This window comes from Schistocerca americana, chromosome 7 (assembly GCF_021461395.2).
Source record: "Schistocerca americana isolate TAMUIC-IGC-003095 chromosome 7, iqSchAmer2.1, whole genome shotgun sequence".
NCBI lineage: Eukaryota > Metazoa > Arthropoda > Insecta > Orthoptera > Acrididae > Schistocerca > Schistocerca americana.
The window spans coordinates 586,472,522-586,500,296 of record NC_060125.1 but is presented as its reverse complement, the minus strand read 5'-3'; the positions used below and the strand labels follow the sequence as shown (position 1 = coordinate 586,500,296).

Below are 27,775 nucleotides of genomic sequence, written 5' to 3'. Positions count from 1 at the left end.
TTTTCCAGGATTTTCAAGGCACTGATGTGTAGCCTGCCCAGCATGACAGGTGTGATGTTGGAGTAGTATCAGCCTGCTTCATTGAAATGCATTGCCATGGCTACACATGTCAATGAGTGTGGCTGTGGACAGGTTGAGATTGATGATCAAGGGGGTGGAGAAAATGGACAGAGAGAGGGGAGAGGGGTGAGGTTTAGGAGCATGAAGCAGGTGGAAGGTGCAGAAGGTTAGTGAACAGCAAAGGAAGAAGGCGAGGAGGAAGAGGAAACAGAGAGGGAGAGGAGGTTGTGGTCACAGGGAGGGAAGGAAGACATGATTGGAGAGAGGGTTGGAGGAAATAAGAGATAGTTAAGGGGAGGAGTAGAAAAAGAGAGGCAAAGAGTGGGGAGGAGGATACAGATAGAGGTGGAAAGATGAGGTGGACACACTTACAGGGAACAAGTGGACGCAGTGAGGGGGAAGAGAGGTATGTTCAGTATATGTGTCGAATGAAAATGTGGAAAAAGATGTGAGGAAAGGGCTAGTATGTTAACAACTGGTGCTACATTATAAATTTATTTTTAAGTAAAGGAATAATTACCTTTTTTTATATTTGTTGAATCCATGTTTCTCTCTTCTCACTTCTTTATACCAATCAGCGATATTTCTATTTCGGTAAATGTTGAGGTGACATGAACACAAAGCACATAAAATTGTTAAGGCTTTCGTGGCCACTTGTTGACAAACTGCCTGTTGGCATGCGCATCATATACAGTATATTCCTGACATTTCGAGTGGCTCACTTTTCTCCTTTGCCAATCTAATATTCTAACTTCCTTGTAGGTTCGAAAATCGTCTTTACGCCGTGTTTGCGCAATATACGGCCAATTCTGTTCATCACTCTGGGAATGTATGGCAGAAAGGCCGTACCCGAAATTTCTTTTTCTGGTTCCTTACTTCGCCGTGTGTTTGTTTCTGTTACAAAATGGTTAAATGGTTCTGGGCACTATAGGACTTAACATCCGAGGTCATCAGCCCCCTATAACTTACAATTACTTAAACCTACCCAACCTAAGGACATCACACACATCCATTCCCGAGGCAGGATTCGAACCTGCGACCGTAGCGGTCGCTCGGTTCCAGACTGAAGCGCCTAGAACCACTCGGCCAGATCGCCCAGCGCTTTGTTACACTTCTAATATAATTTGTGGAGTACCCATAGCTCCTCAGAACCCTTTCCAGGTGTTGCATGTTGCGTCTGAAGTGCTTTGGCTCATATATTCGTCCTGCTCGCGTTGCGAGCGTATTAATCATGCTTCTTTTCTGGCTCGGGTGGTGGTTTGACACTTTATACAGGTATCGGTCCGTGTGTGTCGGTTTTCGCCATCCCTTGTGACCAGCGCATCTAAAAATGGCAGTTTATGTCGGAATGACTGGAAGATCAATCAACACTAGGATCAAAGAACATAAGCGACATTGCAGGTTGGGGCAGGTGGAGAAATCGACCGTGGCACAGCACGCACTGAATGAGACCGACCACGTAATAAAATTCGCCGTAAGTTCTGGCTGTAGAGAAGCACTTTCACACCCACTTGTTCATAGAATCTGTAGAAATACAAAAACACGCGAACAGCTTCAACAAGAAAGAGGACAGCCTTAAGGTAAACGGATCCTGGCTTCCCGTACTGCAGCGAACGACCGTCGCAGGTAGCAAGAGGAGAACCGCACCGGAAATGAGCGCGGAGAAGCCCTCGGGCATTGGCGTGCCAAATACATATCATCTGCGGCCGCTAGCTCGGCTCCAGTTCACCACCGGCCATGGAGGGTGGAGCTTTGACAATGCCAGCCACTCGTGTTGGCGAAACATCAGTAAAGTCATCAGATGAACGTCGGCCGAAGAACCCGAGACACGAGCCATTAAGCAGTTTGTGACAAAGCATGTAAGTTAAAACCCTCAAAATTTTATTACATTAATCACTTGCTTTTTCAGCATATACGGTCACTTGTCGGAAGTATTTGTCCTCGTTCGTTTCTTTTCTTTGAATTCCTTAAATTAACAGGCTATAGTTCCATAACACAAATCATTCTTGCAGTTACTGTATACCACACGGAATCAATGTTGAGGGTCTGTTTTTACCAGTCCTGTGGTTTTCTCCACTGTAGCACCACCTCCGTTCAGACATAAAGTCCAATATTAAGAAAAATTTTGCCGGTCGTTGTGGCCGAGCGGTTCTAGGCACTTCGGTCTGGAACCGAGCGACCGCTACGGTCGCAGGTTCAAAACCTGCCTCGGGCATGGATGTGTGTAATGTCCTTAGGTTAGTTAAGTTTAAGTAGTTCTAAATTATAGGGGACTGATGACCTCGGATGTTAAGTGCCACAGTGCTCAGAGCCATTTTTTGAAGAAAACGTTTATTCATAAACATGGATTCAAAACTGAACTACATGCCTCTTAATGAGACTCAATAAAAACTAGATGTAGGAACAGCAGTAACAGTGATGATAGGCGATAACAAAGAGCAGTTAATAGTAATGATTTAACAATGGCAAAACTATCGAATGTTTCCATTAATGCAATGCGTCGGAGAGTGGAGACGGTTTCCTTTGAATGTTCCCACAGACTCATGTCAATCAAATGAATAAATGAGAAGTATAACCGTTTTCGTTCAGTTGCTCCCACTGGCCGGTTACACTGAAAAGAATGAGTGAATAACTCAACCGACCTAAAATATTACAACAAAGTCAGTCGATTGTCTTCCAACAACCGACTGCGTCGATTGTTTTCATTTGGTTGTTCCCGTTGCTACCAGAATTTGTTCTGTCAAGCCTACCTGTTTTCACAAAAGCTGTAAATTTAAACATGAGTACGCAAATACTTGAAATAATTATCCTACGGTCTTTTGATATGTTAGTGGTTAACACATCGTTACATTTACAACAGTGACAGATTTCCTTATATCTATTCTGAGTAAAGTAGGGCCACCTGCTTATCGTAATTTACTTCCCAATTACACATTCCCGCCGTGTTGCTATTAAACTACAGTTATTTCTCTGATACATTTGAGAACACTTTCTAGGCCAGCATCAACGACCGTCAGATAAGTATACTAGTCTTCTCAATATCTTCCGAATTCCTTTAAAATCTGTACCGTTCCGTTAAAGAACGCATAGCTACTTGAGCGTTTTGGCCGATACAAGAGTTATGACTGTCATACGATAAGACAACGGCACCGTTTCCTTCATACTGTTTGCAAAAGCCCCGTTTTTGATACCGTGACCCATTCACGAAATAAAGGGGAGCCTAGTTTAGGGGGCCCTGGATATCACGAGGGACCAAAAAATGGAATTTTATATTTTATAAAATTCAATAATTTTTCTTTATTCTAAAAGTATGTACTTTATGTATAACACCTCATCATTTTGATGTAAGTGCCGTTCTAAAGGAGATGCGGCGCCTGATTGGCTGGCTGTCACACTACTGTCAAACACAAAACCTTGTATACAGTGTCACGTTATTTAATTTAACATGGTAGAACTATAGTCAATATACAGAGATTTTTCACTTTCAAAACTCCTGGAAAAATGTTTACATGGCAAAACACAAAACTTGAATTAAAACTTCACTAGTTACAATTGAGAACGAGTGCCAAATTTTGTTTTTGTTGGCATGTGAGCTTTTTCCTATTTGTCTTAAGAATGCCATAATATATCCAATCATACAGCAATAAGCAGATTAGAAACCATGAGTAGACTAGGCCTCAAAACTGGGGACAACATGAAACGTGGCTGCTACAGGTAGTCTGGCAACGTGTTGGCGAGGCAAGAAAAATCCGTTGAAAGCATGAAGAAGAAGGCTGAGTAACAAAGAAAACGTATATAACTAAAAAAGATGAAAAGGACACTCATAATCAACAATATTATGGGGCTGGAATGTTCTGTCATGTTACCATTGAGAAGAAGATGACATGCAAATCTTTGATTTCAGTTTCCCCTAGTCAATATTTTTCCATACATAAGTATCATTATCTCATCCAAAATTAATGCTACAAAAACAATACCTTGCGTGAATAATAATATAGTGCCTGCCTCCACAGTGTGCCACATTATTCGACAATGTAGTAAATATTTTAAGCTGGAGCATATCATATGCTCTTAAATTACTAGGGGAAGAATTGTCTTCGAAAAATATATTTTTTTAAAAAATACGTAAAACAATAAATTGGTAAATATTCCTGGTTTACTTTTGCAACAAGTCAGCAATTGAAAGAACAAAATTTGTTCTGACCTTTTATTTTGAATAGTATGGCAGTATAATGCCCCAAAAATAAAAATTACACGTAATTCAGTATGTAAGATAAAAATCAGCGTTCCCTCGACTATGTGTCCAAGTTTTTTTTAAATTTTTCTCATAAGGCGTCTCAATACACTAATTATTTGGTTAAAGCTTCATTCCAACAGCTATTAAAGGTTCTAAGTATTAAATTTCAGTCTGATAGTAAACCCTATAGGCCATGACTTCCAAGTCTCCTTAAATGACTCATTCTGTGTGTATGTATGTATGATGTTTCAAAGTCTTTGCAGTAAACTTCTAGTTGTTCGCTGGCTCCGCGCGGGACTAGCCGAGCGGTCTCGGGCGCTGCAGTCGTGGACTGTGCGGCTGGTCCCGGAGGAGGTTCGAGTCCTCCCTGGGGCATGGGTGTGTGTATTTGTCCATAGGATAATTTAGGTTAAGTAGTGTGTAAGCTTAGGGACTGATGACCTTATCAGTTAAGTCCCATAAGATTTCGCACACAATTGAACATTTTTGTTCGCTGGTACTTCCTGGTGACCCTCGGTGTTCTTTAGTATCAGCCAGCAATGGAACACCAGGATTTCACAAAACTGTAAGAGGAGAAAGAAATTTTAAAAGTGAATCAGGAACTTTAATTTTACTCGCCCCAGCCCCTGTCACACGGAGAAGATGACTGCATTATAGGCAGCTCCCACTGCATATGCATGACTACGACCTATCACGTCTCAAGGGCATAACCAATTAAAAAGGACACCCAGCTTCGTTGAGAGGCCACAGCAAACACTGTATATCGAAGAAAGTTTGTTCCTCAGATGTTTGATACAAAAACTTTGAAACACCCTGTATATATTCCCTTTTCCTGTCAGCCAGCAGCTTGTCTGAGGTAGAGGAACGACATATTTGATTCTAACTGCTAGTTTTTTGCTGGACTATTTATTTATTTTCTCTTGGTGACACAAATCACACCACTTACTCGTTTCGGAGTTTTGTCGTTGTCAAGTGTACCTGTGAAGATGGTGTAACAGGTTAATATTGTTCCTTACGTCTAAATTAGTCTGTGTGTACATATGACAACTTACGCCTACGTCTTAGCTCGTATGACGTGGTCCATACGACATCGTTGAGCGTAAATGTCGCTACAACACATAGGGCAACGAAATGACTTAAACCCAAAATTCGTGCTAAAATTATAGGAACAGTATACAACCAAAAACGGATTGAGTACTTAAAGAAATAACATTAAAGAGAGAAGAAAAAATCACAAATGAACTTACGTACTTTACAAAAGCTTACATAGGGCAAATAAGGGTAATATGAACATATTGTTTAAGGAAAAATAAAATAAAATTAGCTTTTCGCTCGGACAACAACTTAAACGTCAAAACACAAACACAAAAAATAATATATCGACTGTATCAAATCCAAACGTCAATAAACGTTTTTGTGACGATTGCAATAAATTTCGCATCGGACAAACAGCCATGAATTTAAAGAACACACACTAAACTGCGTAGAGCAACCCCATTTTACTTGCTTTTAAATTTCAGTAAATATCTAAAATGCCCTAAAAATTCTAGGCAAACTACCTGAAGGACATACAATGAACATTTACGAACAAATGGAAATTTACATTCGCACAGAAAGTTCCCAGAAGACATCCTCAACGACAAACAGATTTTGAACATAAGCCAAGCTTTGAAAATTTTATTGACATTGTAAAAAAAGGGTAAATCATCGCGATGAACACAAAAAATTTCAATACTTTTCACTTATGTAAGAACCCATGGAGCAAAAAAAAAAAAAAAAAAATGACGAGTGGGCGGTGCCTACCTATTGTTCATTGTCTCTGTCGTGTGCACGCGACAACTGTTTTAAATAGTAAAAGTTACAGTTCTTATATAAATAACTTAGTGTTAGCAAGGCAATTTTGAACGTTTTCGCATTTTTAAATGCGTATTTGCTCTTGCAATACGACTCACATGGGCTCGTTTTGTTTTTAGCTGCTATATTTCGGATAACCAGTGACAGAAGGAAGTGATGTGAAAAGCATGTTTAAACCATTTAATTCGCCGGCCGGGGTGGCCGAGCGGTTCTACGCGCTACATTCTGGAACCGCGCGACCGCTACGGACGCAGGTTTGAATCTTGCCTCTGGCGTGGATGTGTGTGATGTCCTTATGTTAGTTAGGTTTAAGTAGTTCTAAGTTCTAGGGGACTGATGACCTCTGAAGTTAAGTCCCATAGTGCTCAGAGATATTTGAACCATTTTTTTAATCCATTTAATTCCACTTTCACCATAATCGCATCGATAACGAATAAGCTGTAACTCCGCAACCATTACTAGTATGGGCAGTGCTTCTTGCTCGTTACATTTTCAGCTTTCAACTCATATGCACAATATTTTTAATGTTCATGCTCTTTGCTAGCCCATAATCGCGTGCAATAAGGAAAGAAGCAAGGCATGCTGTCGTATCTTGAAAGAAAGAGAACTGCATAGAGGTAAACGTCCATGCGGAATACAGTTCTTGTTTTTTAAATTATCAGCGCATTAATCTCAATGTAGTTTATTCATATTCTCACTTTGAAACCTTACCTATGATGCGTCATTCAGTGCATGGCCACTAATAACAATTTACAGGGTAAAAAAGAGATGTAATTTTTAAACATCTTCCAGGATGGTGGAATGCTATAAATGTGATTAATGGAATGGCCTCAAACGCTTAAGACTCCTTAAAGTCGATATTTTTCTTTAAGATGCATGTGAGTAAAATTTTAGTGATGGTAACCTAACTGTCTAAGATGTAGGCCTACCTTTGCAACAGTAACCTCTTTGGTTCTTTTCCCGCAATATTTGTCGTCAGTAACTCTGTCAGTTTTTCAGGAATAACCAAACAGAGCACAATTGTAATGTATATCTACTTTAATCATCTGCCCTCAATTTTACTTTTGAAATTCATTTTGAGATTCTCAGAGTATATAAGTCTGTAGGGCCTACCATGCTTTGCGATGTACCATTAATTAATTAGTTACTTACTTTAATGTTCCATGTATCATTTGCGCGATAAATCGGAATGATGTGGAACGAGTCCTTTACATAAACATCAGTTTATTGTAAGTATGCCTCAAGGTTGATCATTTACTAGCTTTTTGCCTTTTTAATTAAAGACAGACACATGTTAGTCAGTAATTACTACCCAACAATATTTACAAATCTCAATACCAGATAGTCTTCTGTAGAATAGTAGTCGCCAAAGAGAAACGTTTTCACTTTAGGTTTCGAATTTCACTTCTGTGTCTGTCGGGCATTTTATTTCATTGGGTAAGAGATCAAAACTATTGGTTGCAGCGTTGTGAACAGCTGTTTGTGCTACAGATAATCTTAGTGTGGAGTAATGAATGTCACTTTTATCTTCTGGTACTGTAATTATGTTCATCACTTTTCCTGTTTAAATGATGCGGATTATCTACAAGGAACTTAATGAGGGAATAACTACATTGTGAAACGGATAGATTGCGACTCACACACTCAGCAGCAGGCAGGCACGGGCGAAAATAGTGTTCCAAATGGTTTATTTCAAAGCCTTCTTCACAAAGGAAGCAAACCGCACACACACACACACACACACACACACACACACACATACACCCACCCACACACACACATACACACATTTACACAAGCATACCCATAAAAATGACACACACATGGCCTATCTCTCCGGCTGTTCTAGCGAGAATAATTTTAAAGAAGGAGAAAATGTGAACAATGAATAATTATCTGCACGAGGAATTTAGGGCATGAGACGCTGCACCAACAATCAGCGCAGTTTAACGTAGGTATGTGTTGGGCGAGGACGTTTCCGTTGTTACAGTGTGGCTCGGATGCCGAAGCGTTTGCGGTTTGGAAGGCGATGATAAACACACGAAAGCAACCATAATTCACGTATGCTACAGAAAATATTTCTTGAACGGCTCCATTTACGAATGAAACATGATTCCTTTAAACTTTAGATTATGATCGGATCGATTAGTACAATGCAAGCTGGCATTTTTAATGAAACAACTACATCTCAACTCATTCAAAGCACTATTTAGGATACGACCACAAAAGTAAAGAGATATATCTAACGATACAAACTGATTATGGGCACGTCATAGTGATATAGTGAGAAATATCACCGCGGTGAACCATGGAGGTATAGATGAGGTGAATCTAATGTTTTGCTCTGTTTAACATGGCGAACGTAGGTTTAACGACAACTCTCTTCTTTTTATACCTACACGAAAAACCCACAAAACACTGAATCGGAAGAATTAAACATAAATACTGACTTTCCGCGAAACAGAAATTCCCTTGTAAACCTATAGCATAGCTGACGCTGAGCATAGAATAGAAAGTGTATGTGTGCTGTGTATCCTTTCTGAAGAATGCTCTGAATGAAAATTCATGTGAATATTCTTTTCGTCTTGCCTGACTTGTGCTCGGCGTATAAGTAGCAATCTATCCCTTTCACAGTATAGTTATTCCCTCATTAAGTTTGTTGTCATTAATCCATTGCACTTCAACATGAACAATAACGTACATAAATGTAATACCAGAAGGAAAAAATAACACTCTTTACGCCAAATTAAGGTTGTCTGTAGCTCCAAGGGGGTTCACAATGCTACAACCAAAAGCTTTGACCCCTTAACCAATGATATGAAATGCCTGACACACAGCAAGCTAAAATTTGAAACTGAACTGCAAACGTTTATCTTTGATAACTCCTGCTGTTCTGCGGAAGGTTATCTATCACTGCAATGTGTATATGGTAATGTACAGCAATTACTGACTTACATCTGTCTATCTTTAATTAAAAAATGTAAGAACTAACAAATCATCAGCAAGTAGACATATTTACTAAAAAAATTCACTTCATTATATAATGACTCGTTCCATGTCATTACGATTCATCGTGCCGTGATATATGAAACTAAGTAACTAACTATTGATAAATCACAAAGCATGGTATACGCTTTTTTGTTTGAGCCATCAGTCTTCTAACTCGTTTGACGGGGCCCGCAACGAAGTCCTCTCCTGTGCCAACCCCTTCATCTCAGAGTAGCAAAAAAATGGTTCAAATGGCTCTGAGCACTATGCGACTTAACTTCTGAGGTCATCAGTCGCCTAGAACTTAGAACTACATAAACCTAACTAACCTAAGGACATCACACACATCCATGCCCGAGGCAAGATTCGAACCTGCGACCGTAGAGGTCGCTCGGCTCCAGATTGTAGCGCCCAGAACCGCACAGCCACTCCGGCCGGCTCAGAGTAGCACTTGCAACCTACATCCTCTGTTATTTGCTAGGTGTATTCTCATCTCTGTCTTTCTCTACAGTTTTGGCCTTCTACAGCTCCCTCTAGCATTATGGAAGTCATTCTCTGATGTCTAAACAGATGTCCTACCATCCTGTCTCTTCTCCTTGTCAGCGCTTTCCACATATTCTTTTCCTCTCCGATTCTGCGCAGAACTTCCGCATTCCTCATCTTATCAGTCCACCTAATTAAAAACATTTGTCTATAGCACCACACCCCAAATTATTCTATTCTCTTCTCTTCCTCTGCAGTCATGGACTGCGTGGTTGATCCCGGCGGAGGTTCGAGTCCTCCCTCGGGCATGGGTCTGTGTGTTCGTCATTAGGATAATTTAGGTTAAGTAGTGTGTAAGCTTAGGGACTGATGACGTTAGCAGGTGAGTCCCATAAGATTTCACACACATTTCATTTCATTCGCTTCCTGTTTTCCACAGTCCATGTTACACTAATATACAATGCTGTGCTCCAAACGTAGATGCTCAGAAATTTCTTCCTCAAATTAAGGCCTATGGTTGATGTGGTGTCACCGCCAGACACCACACTTGCTAGGTGGTAGCTTTTAAAGCGGCCGCGGTCCATTAGTATACGACGGACACACGTGTCGCCACTATCAGTGATTGCAGACCGAGCGCCACCACACGGCAGGTCTAGAGAGACTTACTAGCACTCGCCCCAGTTGTACAGCCGACGTTGCTAGGAAAGGTTAACTGAGAATTACGCTCTCAATTGCCGAGACGATAGTTAGCATAGCCTTTAGCTAAGTCAATTGCTACGACCTAGCAAGGCGCCATTTATCCTTTGCTATGTATCTAATGAAGCATGTACAGTAACAAGACCAATGTTCACCAATTGTGGATTAAAGTTAAGTATTCCAGCAGCAACGTACTTTTCTTTATAGCATTCATTACGTATCCTGTTTCAGACCTCACGCCAGCCTGCGTGAGTTTAAGTGCGTGCCTTTCGGTTACCCGTCACTGTGGACTGGCTGTCTTGTCAGTCCACAACAGTTGAGACTGGTAGTCTTCTCTTGGACAGGAATGCCGTTTCTGGCATTGCTAGTCTGCTTTTGATGTCCTCCTTGCTCCTTTCCTTAACTTCATTTACTTGACGTTAAGTTTCCCGCTGTTCTCATTTCTGCTTCTTCTCATTATTTTCGTCTTTCTTCCATTTACTCTCAATCCATATTCTGTACTCATTAGACTCTTCATTCCATTCAGCAGCTCACGTAAATCTTCTTCACTTTCACTCAGGACAGCAACGTCGTCAGTGAATCGATCAAACAATGGTGCAAATGGCTCTACGCACTATGGGACTTAACATCTGAGGTCATCAGTCCCCTAGACTTAGAACCACATAAACCAAACTAACCTAAGGACATCACACACACATCCACGCCCGCGGCTGGATTCGAACCTGCGACCGTAGCAGCCGCGTGGATCCGGAGTGAAGCCCTAGAACCGCTTGGCCACAGCGGCCGGACGAATCGTATCACTGATTCTTTCAACTAGAACTTTAACTTGACTCCCGAACCTTTCTTTTACTTTCATCATTAGATCTTCGATGTTCAGATTGAACAGTAGGGGCGAAAGACTACATCCCTGTCTTACACCATTTTTAATCCGAGCGCTCTGTTCTTGGTCGTCCGCTCCTATTATTCCATCTTGGCTCTTGTACATTTTGTGTATTACCCGTCTCTCCCTATAGCTAATCCCTATTTTTCTCAGAATTTCGAACATCTTATACTATTGTACATAATCGAACTCTTTTTCCAGGTCGGCAAATCTTGATTTTTCTCTAGTCTTGCATCCATTACCAACCGTAATGCCAGAACTGCCTCTCTCGTGCCTTTATCTTTCCTATAGCCACACTGATCATCATCTAACACATCCTCAATTTCCTTCTCCATTCTTATGTATATTATTCTTGAAGGAACTTGGATGCATAAGCTGTTAAGCTGATTATACGATAGTTCGCGCATTTTTCGGTTCTTGCAGTTTTCGGAGTTGTGTGGATGATATTTTTCCAAAAGTCAGATGGTACGTCCCCAGACTCATAAATTCTACACACCAACGCGAATAGTCGTTTCGTTGCCATTTCCTCCAATGATTTTTAGAAATTGTGATAGAGTGTTACCTATCTCTTCTGCCTTATTTGATTAAAGTCCCCCAAGGCTTTCTTAAATATTGATTCTAATACCGGAACACCTATCTCATCTATTCTCCCATTCCTTCTATCACATCAAATAAATTTTCACCCCTCATAGAGGCCTTCAATGTACTCTTTCCACCTATCCGCTCTCTCCTCTGCATTTAACAGTGTAATTCTCTTTGTACTCTTCATGTTACCACCGTTGCTGTTAATGTCACCAAAGGTTGTTTTGACTTTGCTATATGCTGAGTCTGTCCTTTCAAAAGTCATTTCTTTTTCGATTTCTTCACGTTTTTCATGCAGCCATTTCGTCTTAGCTTCCCTGTATCCTATTTATTTCAAACCTCAGCTACTTGTGTTTCTATATTCCTGATTTTTCCTGAACGATTTTGTACCTTCTTCTTTCATCTATCAACTGACGACTTCTTCTGTTACCCAGGGCTTCTTCGCCACTACCTTCTTTTTACCTTTGTTTCTCTTTCCAACTTCCGTAACGGCCTTTTTAGTGATGCCCAATCCTCTTCAACGGTATTGTCTACTGGGAAATTCTTTATTGCTGTATGTACAGCCTTAGAGAACTTCAAGCGTACCTCGCCATTCCTTAGTAATTCTGTATTCCACTTCTTTGCGTGTTGATCCTTCCTGACTAACTCTTGGACTTTGGCCTACCCTTCGTTACTACGTCACTGTGATCCGGTCTACATTTGCTCCTGGGTACGCCTTACAATCCAGTATCTGATTTCGAAATCTCTGTGTGACCATGACGTAATCTAACTGAAATCATCCAGTATCACCTGGCCTTTTAAAAGTAAATCTCTTCCTCTTGTGATGCTTGAAGACAGTTTTCGCCATTTCTGGCTGAAATTTATTAGAGAAGTCATCAAGTCTTTCTCCTTTATCATTTCTTGTCCCAAGCCCATATTCTCTTGTAACTTTTTCTTTTACTGCTTCCCCTGTAACTGCATTCCCATCCCCCATGACTATTACATTTTTATCTCCCATTACGTACTATTTGCCCTTTCAATAGCCTAAATATCTCTCGATGTCGGCATCTATACCTGAACTATCAATATCAGTGTTGGTTTGCTGTCGATCCTGATAGGAATAACCGTATCACTGAACTGTTCACAGTGACACACTCTCTGCCCTACCTTCCTACTCATAACGAATCCTACTCCCGTCATACCATTTTCCGCTGCTGTTGAAATTACCCTACACTCATCTGACCAGAAATCCTAGTCTTCTTTCCATTTGATCTCACTGATCACTGCTGTATCTGGATTGTGCCTTTACAGTTCCCTTTTCAGGTTTTCTAGCTTCCTCACCATGTTCAAGCTTCTGACGTTCCATACAACGTAGAACGCTACCGTATCGTTGGTTATTCATGCTTTTTTTCCTGATCACCTCCCCCTTGGCAGTTCCGTCACAGAGATGCGAATGAGGAACTATTCCGAAATATTATGCCGATGGAGAGATCATCATGACCCATTTTCAATCTGGCCCTAGATCACGGGTGATCGATACACTCACATGCTTTGAAAACCTCAAAATTAATTTCAAAAGTAGAACTAAGCAGATTATCAAAGTAGATGTACATTCCAGTTCTGATGTGTTTGGTTATTCCTGAAAAACTGGCAGAGTTACTTGCGAAAAATATTTTGGGAAAGAAAGTATACATCCTATGTTTGGAAAAGTAGGCCTACTTCTTACACAGGTTAAGCTATCGTTACTAAATGCTACTCAAATACAGTTAAGGCAAAATTACCATTTTAAGGGGTCTTAGGCGTTTGAGACCATTCCCTTAATGGCACTATTGGCATTCCACAATGCTGGATGATGTTTAAAAAATTTTATCCATTTTTACCCTGTATGTTGGTATTATTGGCCACACACTGAAGACGCATCGTAGATAAGAGCTCAGAGTGAGAAGATGGGTATACTACAGTGAGACTAATGCACTGATAATCTAAAATAAAACACGAACCCTATTCTACATGGAGGCACACCTCTATGCAGTTCTGTTTCTTTGACATTTCAATGATCGTTCACTTTTTTGACATGCACAATATATGAGAGCATGCTTTGCTTCTTTCCTCATGGCACACATTTATGGGCTTTTTGCAAACGTGAACACTAAAAATGTTACGCACACGAACTGAAAACTGAAAATGTAACGAAGAAGTACCATTACCAGCAAGCAAACACAAATTTATTTCTGAGTTCCAGGTTCATTTGTTATCGATACGAATACAGTGAATGTGGAATTAAATGGATGACAAAAGCATGCCTTTAACTTCGCTGCCTTTTCTTTCTGGTTACCCGAAATATAGCGGCCAAAAACAAATTACGTTAACAAGGACTAATGTGTCGTATTACTAGACCAAATACGCATTCATGAACAGAAGAAAGCTCCAAACTGCCTTCCTGAAACTATGTTATTCATGTAAGCTCTATGTTTTCCTTGTTTCAAACAGTTGATGCGCGCAGACGTCGGAAATAATGAAAAAGAAACAATCGTAAACAGTAGTGTGGTAACGTTTTGGGCTACCTTGAACAGCGGCTGGCCCCGTCCACTCTGGCTTCAAAACAACCTACAGAGTAAGTCTGTAGTGCCAACTCCCTTTTTTCTTTTACCTCCATGGAACATTCAGATGCTCAGAATTGATCGTGTTTTGTCAACATACATTTGCGTCATAGTCACATGACCTCGCGGCGGCGTAGGTTTGTCCGTAATGCTTCCTTCAAATTTTGCATATCATTATATCGCTAATACAGAGAGATTCCCATTGTAAGTGCTGTGGATTTCGTGTAGGCGTTTTGTAAACACCATAACAATTTGCATATGATACGTGGAATAAAATAGAATCTTGGCTTTGAAGAGCAAAATGAACGGTCATCACGTCACAGCACCGTCACGTCAGCGAGTACGTAAATTGTCCGCCACGTCACGTCACGTAACTTCGCTTAGCCCACTACCGAACGGTGACAGTGAGGTTATGAATCACTATCAGCGGTACAACAAGTCCGAGTACAGTATCAGAATTGAGGGAGTAACTACGACAAAAATTATTAATGGCCAAAGCAATCTTCGTAACGCGTGTTCCTAATCAGTACTGTTTGGTAAAATGCCGGAAGGTGAAACAACATTTCAAAAATCGACAGTTATTTGCTAAGGAAGATATATTAGTACAAACAGCTTAAACAGTAGTTATAATGGTATAAGAGGGGCCTTTTTATTTTGTCCATAACGTTTTCTTTTTTGTTACGTAAGTATTAATGTCGTTACCAACGGTATCACTTTTCCTGACGTCTTCACTTAAAATGTTATCTTATGGAAACTGCTTCATAAACTTATGTTGTTATTTAAATGCACTGTGGGCATAAGCTCTGTTCCCTTATAGTAAGACCTAAATAATTTTTCGCTTTCAGATACCTGACCTCGCTTGTGTAAGAACACTCAATGGGAAAAATATACAAGTCGTCATGGAATCTTAACAATTTGCCACGAAAACGAAGCCTAACAATAAAATAAAGTTTAAGAATTCGTAAACCCGTAAATTAAATTACTACAAGACGAATGAGCGTGGCGAAAATAGGTGAATATACGATGGTAACAGACGACGAACCGTCGTAACTTTCTTACCGACAAACGTTGACGTACCGTGACGCGACCTGACGGTCCGTTGACGACCTGTGTGAATGTCGCCATCTGAAATGTATTGTGGAATGTTTTGACTGTTTCGAAGTGACGTGAAGTGGTGGCCAATGTGAACTGGCGTCAAACGAACAGCTTCGTCCCGATGTCACTTGACAATTCCAGCTTAGTACTGACAAGAAGCGCAAACGTAATGCTTGCTCCGGAGATATTCCTACACTATGGAACCCAGGCTGTCAAAACATCTGAAAACAAACTTTACAAAATCACGCCAATAAAAAATAACCATATATCGTGAGTAACAAAAAGACAATCGACATTTATGATCCAAGATGCCATATGGACCACGTTATACTAGCTAAGATGTAAGCATAAGATGCCATACGTAGATGCCATATGTAGACATAGACTGACATATACGTCTTTCTTTCTTTCTTTCTTTCTCACTGGTCATACCGAACTCGAGAGTCCATTACCGCAGCAACGTATTTTCGCCATCTGTCCCTGTCTTGGGCTATTTCCTTCCATTCACCTTCAATACCTAGGCTCCTCAAATCAGCCTTCACATTGTCCTCCCATCTACGCCTCGGTCTCCCCACAGGACGTTTTCCCTCTAAGTGCCCTACCAGTACTCTGCGCGCTGCCCTGCCCTCATCCATTCGAGCTACATGACCCGCCCATCACAGCCTACGTGATTTAATAATACTGATTATGTCAGGGCTTGAATAGAGTTTGTGAACCTCTTCGTTATGCAGTTTTCGCCACTCTCCTCTAATGTCATCCCTTTTTGCTCCGAACATTTTCCTCAAAATTTTGTTTTCAAATACTCGAAACGGCTTTTCATTTTGCACAATGAGAGACCAAGTCTCACACCCATACAGCATAACTGGTAGAATAATAGTTTTGTATATTCCAATCTTTAAATTCCTAGGCAATATCCGTGATGAAAGTATTCTATTCAGTGAGAAGAAGCACGCATTTCCCGCCCGTAATCTCTTCTTCAGTTCGGATTCAATCTCATTTCTCGAAGTGATGTCCACGGCCAGATATTTAAATGTGTTCACTTTTTCCTGATCTACTGCTGTTGGCATTCTAGTAGTAACCAGGTATTTAGTTTTGTGTTCACTTATCCTTAGACCTACATCTTCACTAGCCTTGATTAACGCATTTGCATTTTCTGTTACAGATTCTTTCCTATCGCATCTGCATACCCTAATATCTTAATATTTCCGTTTAGCACCACACCCTCTGAATTATCTCCTGCCATTCGTACAATATATTCTAGGACTAAATTAAAAAGTAGCGGAGACAGGTCATCTCCCTGCGTAAGTCCGTTTGTTATTACAAATTCTTTTGACTCGAATTTCCCCACGCGTACTCTACCTTTTGTGTTTTTCAAACTCGCTTCTATAAGTCTAACAAACTTCTTTGGTGTTCCAAGTTCCAAAAGAATTCTGTACAATTTTGATTGCAATACTGAATCATATGCTTTTGTAAAATCTATGAAAAGATTATGAACTGGTTTATTGTATTCCCATTTCTTTTCCAAAATTTGACGCAGGGTCTATAGTTGATCTGTTCCTCCCAAAGCCAGCTTGGTAATCCCCCACAATTTCATCTGCAAATGGTGTAAGCCTGCTTAGCAGAATATTCGAGATAATTTTGGAACATAATGGCAATAGCGAAATTCCTCTATAATTACTGCAATCCATTTTGTCGCCCTGCTTAAAAATTGGGATCAGAATCGATTCCTGCCACTCTTCAGGTATCATCTCTGAGTTCCATACTTTAGTTCTCACTTTGTGAACTACTACCACCAATTTCTGTCCCCCATTTTTCACTAATTCTGCAGTTATGCAATCTGATCATGGTGCTTTATGGTTTTTCAATTTGTTGATTGCATCTCTTACTTCATTTAACGTTGGCTGAGGTATCTGGGGTTCTGTTGTATGTATTTCGTACGCCTGCTCATTTCCTGCTTCCTGGTGTACATTTAATAGATGCTCAACATACGCCCCCCATTTACTTAATATAGCACAGGTGTCTGTCAGTATTCCCCCGGCATCCCCTCGAAGTACATTTGCCCTAGCCTTGAACCCCTTCCTATACCAATTTATGTCTAGGTAAAGTCCCCTAATGTATTTTATTTTACTGTTTGTTTCCATTTTTTTTAATTTGATTGTTCAAATAATCCCTCTTCTTTGCCCGTAGCCTACGACGAACTTACCTTCTCATGTTCGAGAGCTCCTCTCGTTTTCTATCTCCCGTTCTATGCCCATCTTATCGCGCTTTTCTCCTTTCCTTTACCAATTTCTTGCATTCCTCATCAAACCACGGTTTCCTCCAGTTCTTCTTAATTGTACCTATTGTGACCTTCACTGCCTCTTTGATATTATTTCTCACAGTGATCCACTGTTTATTTACATCCTCTTCTTGATCTTCGTGTGTCCTGAGAGCATCAAACCTATTTAAACTTCTATCATGTACCTACTTCTAAAGTTTTCATCATTTAGCTTGTCAGTGTTGAACCTAACAAAATCTGCATTGTGACACCTTGGTGTTGCTGTAGATAGCCGTTGGTGTACTTTGGCAACTACGAGAAAATGATCAGAATCGCTGTCTGCTCCCCTGAAAGCCCTAACATTTTCTATACTAGTGTGCCATCTCCGATCTACAAGAACATGATCAATTTGGTTTCGGATGTGTCCATCCGGAGAGACCCAAGTTGCTTTATGAATGTCCTTCCTTTTGAAATATGTGCTCTCAACAACCATGTCTTCTGAAACAACAAAATTAACCACCCTTGTGCCATTATCATTCAAAATGTTATGCAAACTTTCTTTCCCAATTGTAGGCCGGAATGCTTCCTCCTTCCCTATCTTCGCATTAAAATCACCTATGATTAATTTTGTATCGCATGAGAAGAACTCATCCCACAGTTGATCTAGTTCTTCATAAAAGCCGTCCTTAACTACCTCTTCAATGTCCTCAGTTGGTGCGTGTACATTAATTACTACTAGTCTATCCCACCTGCCGGAGAGCATTATAATTGATAGTCGGTCACTAATGAACCTTGTATCTCTGATTCCATGAAGCACTTTTCTCTCTACTGCAAATCCTGTTCCGAAATTTTGAGCTTCCGCACCTCCATAGAAAAATGTATTGTTACCCCTCTTTATGCTACCCTCCCCCTGCCACCGAGTTTCTTGAATAACTGTAATGTCTACATTGTATCTGTCTAATTCGTCTAATAATGTCTGGAACGTTCCTGGTCTGTTAAAACTTTTAACGTTCCATGTTCCCAACCTGAAAATTCCTTTCGGCCTGAATCTCTTCGAAGTAGGTTCCGCCCGCAGATTCGAATGGGAACCTAGTTTACCTCCGGAATATTTTACTTCAAAGGGACCGATGCCCATTAATGTTGCTGATTCTTGACGAATAGATTTTATAGTGAGAGAAGAAGAAACAGGGTGGTTCACCACGCTATCGCCTGTTCCCCCCGGCTGTCCGCGACTGCTTATTTTTTGTATTCGCCGCTACCCTTCTTACCTGAAGGCCGTATCCGCTATCCGCAACCTGGGGACGCGCTGTGCCGTGGTGGCAGGGGCCCACGAGACATATACGTAAATAACAATATTATACCACCATCACAGATACACTTCGTAATGGCAAAACGCCGACAACAGCTTCTTGCGTACTTTCTGCCGCCTCGAGTAAAATTAATACCTAGCGCTGCAAAAAACTTGTATTTAATACATGTCGTTCTTCGAATCTGTACATACACAGTGTCGTTGAGCTGCATGCACGTTACTTTGTTTGTCACTGTGTCGCCCGGGGCATAGCTACACACGTGTGAGTGGATGTGCGGTACTTACCCCTGTAGTGCACGTCGCGGTGCATGGAGGGACACTTCTTGCCCTGCAACAGAAGACACAGCCGGCATTAGCCTCCGAGGACGGGGCGGCGCAGTGGGGTGCGTTGCGGCGTGCCAGGGGCGGACAATGGGCGCGCCGCGGCTGATCGATGCGTGAGCCGCGTCCAGGCCACAATGGGCGGCCGCCGGCCCCGTTACAAATTGGTTCATTGTGATTAATGGGCCCCCCGTTTGCAGGAGGTGAGAATCCAATTAACGAGAGAAAGGTCGTCACAGTTACCGCCGGCAACACGCCACGCCGCGCCGCGACGCGACGCAGCGAGGCAATCCGCGTGGCCCCCCTTCCAGTTGCCGCTCGCTGGAGCCTTTACGCCGGACGTCGCCACTGCCGTAACACATTAACCGGAAATATCTCAGCCTCCTTTTGGCCGAGACAGCAGGCATTGCGGTTGTGCTTTTGGAGGAGCTCTGCGTTCCACAAATCCTCACACACAGGGACACACACACACATACACTCTTCACTTGAAATGCAATAGTGTTGCAAAAAATGGTTCAAATGGCTCTGAGCACTATGGGACTCAACTGCTGTGGTCATCAGTCCCCTAGAACTTAGAACTACTTAAACCTAAGTAACCTAAGGACATCACACACATTCATGCCCGAGGCAGGATTCGAACCTGCGACCGTAGCAGTCGCGCGGTTCCGAACTGTGGGCCTAGAACCGCTAGACCACCGCGGCCGGCAATAGCGTTGCACAAATAATTTTCTGTTTACAGTGCTCGATAAGGCGAGTAACCAGTTGTAAGGGTATTATTAATTTTATTCGTGTTGAGAGGCGTCATCCGGAGATTGGGCAGCCTCCTCCGATAATACATAATTTCGTTATGACGATACGGTACTCAGAAAACGAAGAGGGAGCACAGATCAGTATACAAGTAAATGATGACGTAATCGTTTCACAAGCTGAGGTAGAAGAAGTTAGAAGTCTGTTAAACAATAGGAAGTTTCCAGGGACAGATAGGGTTCCCAATGAATTACTGAAGTATGTAGGATATTCACTAACTGAAAAATTAGCCAAGAATCTTAACAACGTTATAACTGGTAATGAAATTACAAACAAATGGAGAGCTAGGTTCACAAAAAAAAAAGGATGGAAGTTCCATGCGGCGTTTCGCGGATGATGCTGTAGTATACAGACAAGTTGCAGCATTAGAAAATTGCAGCGAAATGCAGGAAGATCTGCAGCGGATAGGCACTTGGTGTAGGGAGTGGCAACTTACCCTTAACATAGACAAATGTAATGTATTGCAAATACATAGAAAGAAGGATCCTTTGTTGTATGATTGTGGTAGCAGTTACTTCTGTAAAATACACTCCTGGAAATGGAAAAAAAAACACATTGACACCGGTGTGTCAGACCCACCATACTTGCTCCGGACACTGCGAGAGGGCTGTACAAGCAATGATCACACGCACGGCACAGCGGACACACCAGGAACCGCGGTGTTGGCCGTCGAATGGCGCTAGCTGCGCAGCATTTGTGCACCACCGCCGTCAGTGTCAGCCAGTTTGCCGTGGCATACGGAGCTCCATCGCAGTCTTTAACACTGGTAGCACGCCGCGACAGCGTTGACGTGAACCGTATGTGCAGTTGACGGACTTTGAGCGAGGACGTATAGTGGGCATGCGGGAGGCCGGGTGGACGTACCGCCGAATTGCTCAACACGTGGGGCGTGAGGTCTCCACAGTACATCGATGTTGTCGCCAGTGGTCGGCGGAAGGTGCACGTGCCCGTCGACCTGGGACCGGACCGCAGCGACGCACGGATGCACGCCAAGACCGTAGGATCCTACGCAGTGCCGTAGGGGACCGCACCGCCACTTCCCAGCAAATTAGGGACACTGTTGCTCCTGGGGTATCGGCAAGGACCATTCGCAACCGTCTCCATGAAGCTGGGCTACGGTCCCGCACACCGTTAGGCCGTCTTCCGCTCACGCCCCAACATCGTGCAGCCCGCCTCCAGTGGTGTCGCGACAGGCGTGAATGGAGGGACGAATGGAGACGTGTCGTCTTCAGCGATGAGAGTCGCTTCTGCCTTGGTGCCAATGATGGTCGTATGCGTGTTTGGCGCCGTGCAGGTGAGCGCCACAATCAGGACTGCATACGACCGAGGCACACAGGGCCAACACCCGGCATCATGGTGTGGGGGGCGATCTCCTACACTGGCCGTACACCACTGGTGATCGTCGAGGGGACACTGAATAGTGCACGGTACATCCAAACTGTCATCGAACCCATCGTTCTACCATACCTAGACCGGCAAGGGAACTTGCTGTTCCAACAGGACAATGCTCGTCCGCCTGTATCCCGTGCCACCCAACGTGCTCTAGAAGGTGTAAGTCAACTACCCTGGCCAGCAAGATCTCCGGATCTGTCCCCCATTGAGCATGTTTGGGACTGGATGAAGTGTCGTCTCACGCGGTCTGCACGTCCAGCACGAACGCTGGTCCAACTGAGGCGCCAGGTGGAAATGGCATGGCAAGCCGTTCCACAGGACTACATCCAGCATCTCTACGATCGTCTCCATGGGAGAATAGCAGCCTGCATTGCTGCGAAAGGTGGATATACACTGTACTAGTGCCGACATTGTGCATGCTCTGTTGCCTGTGTCTATGTGCCTGTGGTTCTGTCAGTGTGATCATGTGATGTATCTGACCCCAGGAATGTGTCAATAAAGTTTCCCCTTCCTGGGACAATGAATTCACGGTGTTCTTATTTCAATTTCCAGGAGTGTAGTTCCATAGCAGTTAATAGTTTATTAGACAAGGTGACTCTGTGAGCTCGCTACTTTAGAATATAGTCATGGGTATAAAGAAGGTACTGGCTGTTAGTGGTCATAGATTGGAGGACGAAGAAATGAAAATCATTTATTATCCGGTTCAGTTGGCAAACAGTGAAGATGACCGGCAAATACTTTTACATATATTGAATGTGGCAGCCAAAAACTTAAGTGTGGTCAGATCCACTCACAAAACCAAATGTATGACCACATCTGTGAGAGCAATTACGTGCAAACTGGAAGTGGATGGAAAAAGTATTGGTACTGGGCTGTCCAGCAGAGAAAAAGCGAAAAGAAATGTTAGAAAACAAATAGTAAAAGCAAGCACAGTGGCAGGGTGTCTAAATGATAGGTTTTAGACAAACAAGCATACAGGGAAAGGTGCAAAGGTAAGATTATACAGAACAACAAATACACCAATCAAAACTAGCACTGTTGAGACAAGACCGAAAATACAAAAACAAAATGGCTTTTGGAAACAACGGAAATGAAAATTGTGCGAAGCATTACAGAGAAGACACTGAGAGATAGAGAGAGAAGTGAAGGAGTTAGAAAAGGATGTAAAGTGGGCTCCATTAATGAGTGGGTACATAAGAGAAAGCATGAATAGAACGAACATATAGGATGCGTGAACGGGAGATGGTGAAAATCGTAAGAAATAAATCACCAGCTCGTGAAACAAATAATGGCCGCCCATGGAAAAGATGGAGGAAGAACTTCGCGGTAGACTAAGTAGTAGTGAAGAGAACAGGCTTTAGCCTAGAAAAAAAGGACGAACAAGCCGAAGAAAAAGAAGATATGATAATGCGAGAAGTAACTGAAACATGTTCATGATGAAACGGACTCCTCAGTAGACGAAGGACTACGCAATCCATTTTATCTCCTTACTCTAAATGCATTTAGGTCAAGAGCTTGCATTGCGCAGTGTTTATTAACACCGCCAGTGAGCTAGCTTCGGCGTCGCTGTGTGAAATGTGGGAATGAATGCAAAGATAAAGACGATCTCCGTTTACCTGGAAGCTGCTCTTGAGGAAAGATTACATTTTCCTTGAGAGTAGAGGCCTTGGGACGATAAATACAGTGTCCACTTAAATTAATGTGACCACCTGTGAAAAGCCTGAATAACCACATTTTGCAGCTCGGACCTCTGCGAGGCATGCAGGAAGAGACTGAGTGAGCTTCCAGAAGTTACTGAGAGGGATGTGGAGCCACGCCGAATCCAGTGCCGTGGTCAGCTGTGCGAGGATCCATGGCGCACAGATTCACGACTGGCTTTAAATTCTGGGAGTGAGGTAAATTCATCCTGGTGTTCTTCAAACCACGCACGTACACTTATGCATTGTCCTGCATGTGGATGTGGTCATTGTCCCCAAATACACTATGCACAACTGTGTTAATCTATTGAGCCTTCCAGAATGAGAGATCTCCCAAGGAATGGGACTGGACTCTTTCCACTAGTGTTGTTGGATGTTTTCCAGCAGATGCTGTACAAGTCAATAATCATCTGTCCGATGGAGCGTCAAACCTGATTCATCTGAAAAGGCCACCTGTTGCCGCTTGGTGGACGTCAAGTTGTGGTACTGGCGCGCAAGTTCCATCCTTTGTTGCCAATGGAGAGAAGCCCGCACGGGTACGTGAAACAGGCAGCTGCTGCGGAAGCTCATGTTCGCTGAACAACCATACGGCAGTAGGAGAGACCGGTGTACTTCTTCGCAATCGTCGCCTTGGCGTGAATTTTTGAAACAAGCGGCCACTTGATCTTCTGTACTTCTACGACGTTTTGAGGAATTTATGATTTAACTGGTAGGTAAACCCAGAAATTTCTCCGTCCCCACCATCTGATGGTCCAGCACTCAAGCAAACTATCTGTGGCTACAGAGGGCTTGAGAAAATTACTTATAATGCATAATCAGGTGTAGTCATTGTCTTTTTAATAAAAGGAGGTGCACCCACGTCCATGCTACCACTGAACCCGTAATTACGGGATGCGGCAAATAAAAGTGGTGCGAAGGACTTATTCCTTTTCTCTTGGCGCTAGTGGGCCCAGGTTAGGAAGCTGCTCAAGGCGGATCGAAGCTGGACTGCTAGAATTGCTGCCGTCTCAATCGAAGAGTTCTGCTGCAGATGTTGAATAATACGGGGGTTGTCGCCATACGCGTTATACTTAAAGCCTCCTACACAAAGTACTCGTTCGCTGAAACATCAAGTGACTTGGATGGCCAGCTACTGCGGCGACCAGACTGACCTCTGCTTAGAACTCTGTAAATTTACTCCAGGGTTCGGCAGGCTGGATGGACTGATGGTCTATCCTGTTGGGAGTAAGTTGGTGCGCGCGCCACGGGGTGTGGTTATATGCATACATCGATATCAATTGTATCCACTCGACCGGGCCAGTTTCACTTTCCCCACCCTGTATAAGCAACCACAGTCTGTGAATGAAACAGCAGTATTAATTTTATTTTATCCCATCTCTTTGTATACGGGCCGCACTGGAGCGCTATAGAGATCTCGACATGTGCTCTAAACGTCTCTGGAAACTCTCTGTGTTACATGGTCCGTTACCTGCCGATGCTCTGCTATTAAACCATGTACAGGATCATCTCCTTGTCTTTGAATTTCGCTTGCCAGTTTAGGAGAAGGAGCTTTCTGTTCCGTACTACACCACTTAATATGTTCGAAGTCTTGAGAATAGGCACTGGATTGACATTGCTCACATCCCTTCCCTATTTGGTGCTCACCTTCACGTCATTGTATAACTGTTCACCCTACATTTTGCTTTTACTTCCTTTTTCCTCTTCCCTCTTCCCGCTTCTTTCTGTCTATGCCTTTCTGTTTTTCTTTCCCTTCCTATTAACACATTTATTCTTTTGTCTTACAGTTAGCAATTTCTACCGCAATACGGGCCGACGAAACAGGCACTAGTACCACAAGTGTAAAGAAGTACCGGGTGATCAAAAAGTCAGAATAAATTTGAAAACTTAATAAACCACGGAACAGTGTAGATAGAGAGGTAAAAATTGACACACATGCTTGGAATGACATGGTGTTTTATTAGAACAAAAAAAAAGAACAAAGTACACAAAATGGCAGACAGATGGCGCTGGACAGCAAAACGTCAGCCACTGCGCATGACAATCGTGTATAAAAGGAGCTGTAATGAGAGAGAGAATCAGATGCGCCAGCAGTCGCAGTATATTGACGTTACCTGAAAAGGCGCTTTTAGTGAAGCTGTTTTATCAGAATCTGGAATGTGCTAGTTCAGCGTTACGATCCTATTGCCATGGGAAGGGGACTCGAACGGGTGAAGTTACGTTGACAAATGCAGCTGTGGCGAGAATGATTTCGAAGTTCGAAGCCACTGGTTGTTTAGACGATAGACCACGTAGTGGCCGACCGAGCACAAGGCGTAATGCTGCTGAGACAGTTCAGGGAGAAATGGAGACTGTAGCGAGTTCGTCTATGCACGGGGAAGTCAGCTCTCGTGCAGTCGCACGTCGCACCGGCATTCCATACACTACTGTTTGGTTGGCACTTAGGCGTACCCTGTGATGCTATCAGTACAACATCCATCGGCATCATGAACTGTTACCTGCCGGCCGCGGTGGTCTAGTGGTTCTAGGCGCGCAGTCCGGAACCGCGGGACTGCTACGGTCGCAGGTTCGAATCCTACCTCGGGCATGGATGTGTGTGGTGTCCTTAGGTTAGTTAGGTTTAAGTAGCAAAGTACTAACGCGAATTCTTTACAGACGAATGGAAAAACTGGTAGAAGCGGACCTCGGGGAAGATCAGTTTGGATTCCGTAGAAATGTTGGAACACGTGAGGCAATAACCTTACGACCTACCTTAGAAGAAAGATTAAGAAAAGGCAAACCTACGTTTCTAGCATTTGTAGACTTAGAGAAAGCTTTTGACAACGTTAACTGGAATACTCTCTTTCAAATTCTGAAGGTGGCAGGGGTAAAATACAGGGAGCGAAAGGCTATCTACAATTTGTACAGAAACCAGATGGCAGTTATAAGAGTCGGGGGACATGAAAGGGAAGCAGTGGTTGGGAAAGGAGTGAGACAGGGTTGTAGCCTCTCCCCGATGTTATTCAATCTGTATATTGAGCAAGCAGTGAAGGAAACAAAAGAAAAATTCGGAGTAGGTATTAAAATTCATGGAGAAGAAGTGAAAACTTTGAGGTTCGCCGATGACATTGTAATTCTGTCAGAGACAGCAAAGAACTTGCAAGAGCAGTTGAACGGAATGGACAGTGTCTTGAAAGGAGGATATAAGATGAACATCAACAAAAGCAAAACGAGGATAATGGAATGTAGTCAAATTAAATCGGGTGATGCTGAGGGGATTAGATTAGGAAATGAGACACTTAAAGTAGTAAAGGAGTTTTGCTATTTAGGGAGTAAAATAACTGATGATGGTCGAAGTAGAGAGGATATAAAATGTAGACTGGCAATGGCAAAGAAATCGTCTCTGAAGAAGAGAAATTTGTTAACATCGAGTATAGATTTAAGTGTCAGGAAGTCGTTTCTGAAAGTATTTGTATGGAGTGTAGCCCTGTATGGACGTGAAACATGGACGATAACCAGTTTGGACAAGAAGAGAATAGAAGCTTTTGAAATGTGGTGCTACAGAAGAATGCTGAAGATAAGGTGGGTAGATCTTAACTAATGAGGAGGTATTGAATAGGATTGGGGAGAAGAGAAGTTTGTGGCACAACTTGACTAGAAGAAGGGATCGGTTGGTAGGACATGTTTGAGGCTTCAAGGGATCACAAATTTAGCATTGGAGGGCAGCGTGGAGGGTAAAAATCGTAGAGGGAGACCAAGAGATGAATACACTAAGCAGATTCAGAAGAATGTAGGTTGCAGTAAGTACTGGGAGATGAAGAAGCTTGCACAGGATAGAGTAGCATGGAAAGCTGCATCAAACCAGTCTCAGGACTGAAGACCACAACAACAACAACAACAAGTAGTTCTAAGTTCTAGGGGACTGATGACCACAGAAGCTAAGTCCCATAGTGCTCAGAGCCATTTGAACCATTTGAACTGTTACCTGGCGATTTAGTGAAGCGGAGGGCATTTGCGGTGTGGGCGTTTCAAAAGATGGCGGAAGATGATGATTGGTTGAGTAACGTGTTGTGGACCGACGAAGCTCATTTCACGTTCCGAGGGTCTGTCATCGCCCACAACTGAAGAATTTGGGCTACCGACACTCCTAGAACTGTCGTGGAAACTCCACTGGACGACAAGAAAGTCACGGTATGGGTTGGATTTACCACATCTACCGTTATCGGGCCTTTTTTCTTCGAGGAAATGCGTGATTCTGGCTTTGTAACTGCTACCGTGACGGGTGAGAGGTACGCCGATATTTACAGAATCGCATCATCCCCAGCCTGGCTGATAAACACATGCTGGAACGTACGATGTTTATGCAGGATGGCGCTCCACCCCATATTGCTAGACGCGTGAAAGATCTCTTGTGCGCGTCGTTTGGTGTTGATCGTGTGCTCAGCTTCCACTTTAGTCACGCTTGGCCTCCCAGGTCCCCAGACGTCAGTTCGTGCGATTATTGGCTTTGGGGTTACCTGAAGTCGCAAGTGTATGGTGATCGACCGACATCTCTAGGGATG

General features: G+C 42.8%; 1 protein-coding gene across 1 annotated transcript in view; it reads right to left on the bottom strand.

The window, feature by feature from the left end:
- Nucleotides 1-27,775, bottom strand: part of LOC124622132 (carbonic anhydrase-related protein 10-like) — a 403,585-nt gene that overhangs the window by 26,036 nt on the left and 349,774 nt on the right. Inside the window, exon 10 of the mRNA XM_047147753.1 lies at nucleotides 19,306-19,348. Within this exon, the coding sequence (XP_047003709.1) occupies nucleotides 19,306-19,348 (43 nt within the window). The remainder of the gene's footprint in view (nucleotides 1-19,305; nucleotides 19,349-27,775) is intronic.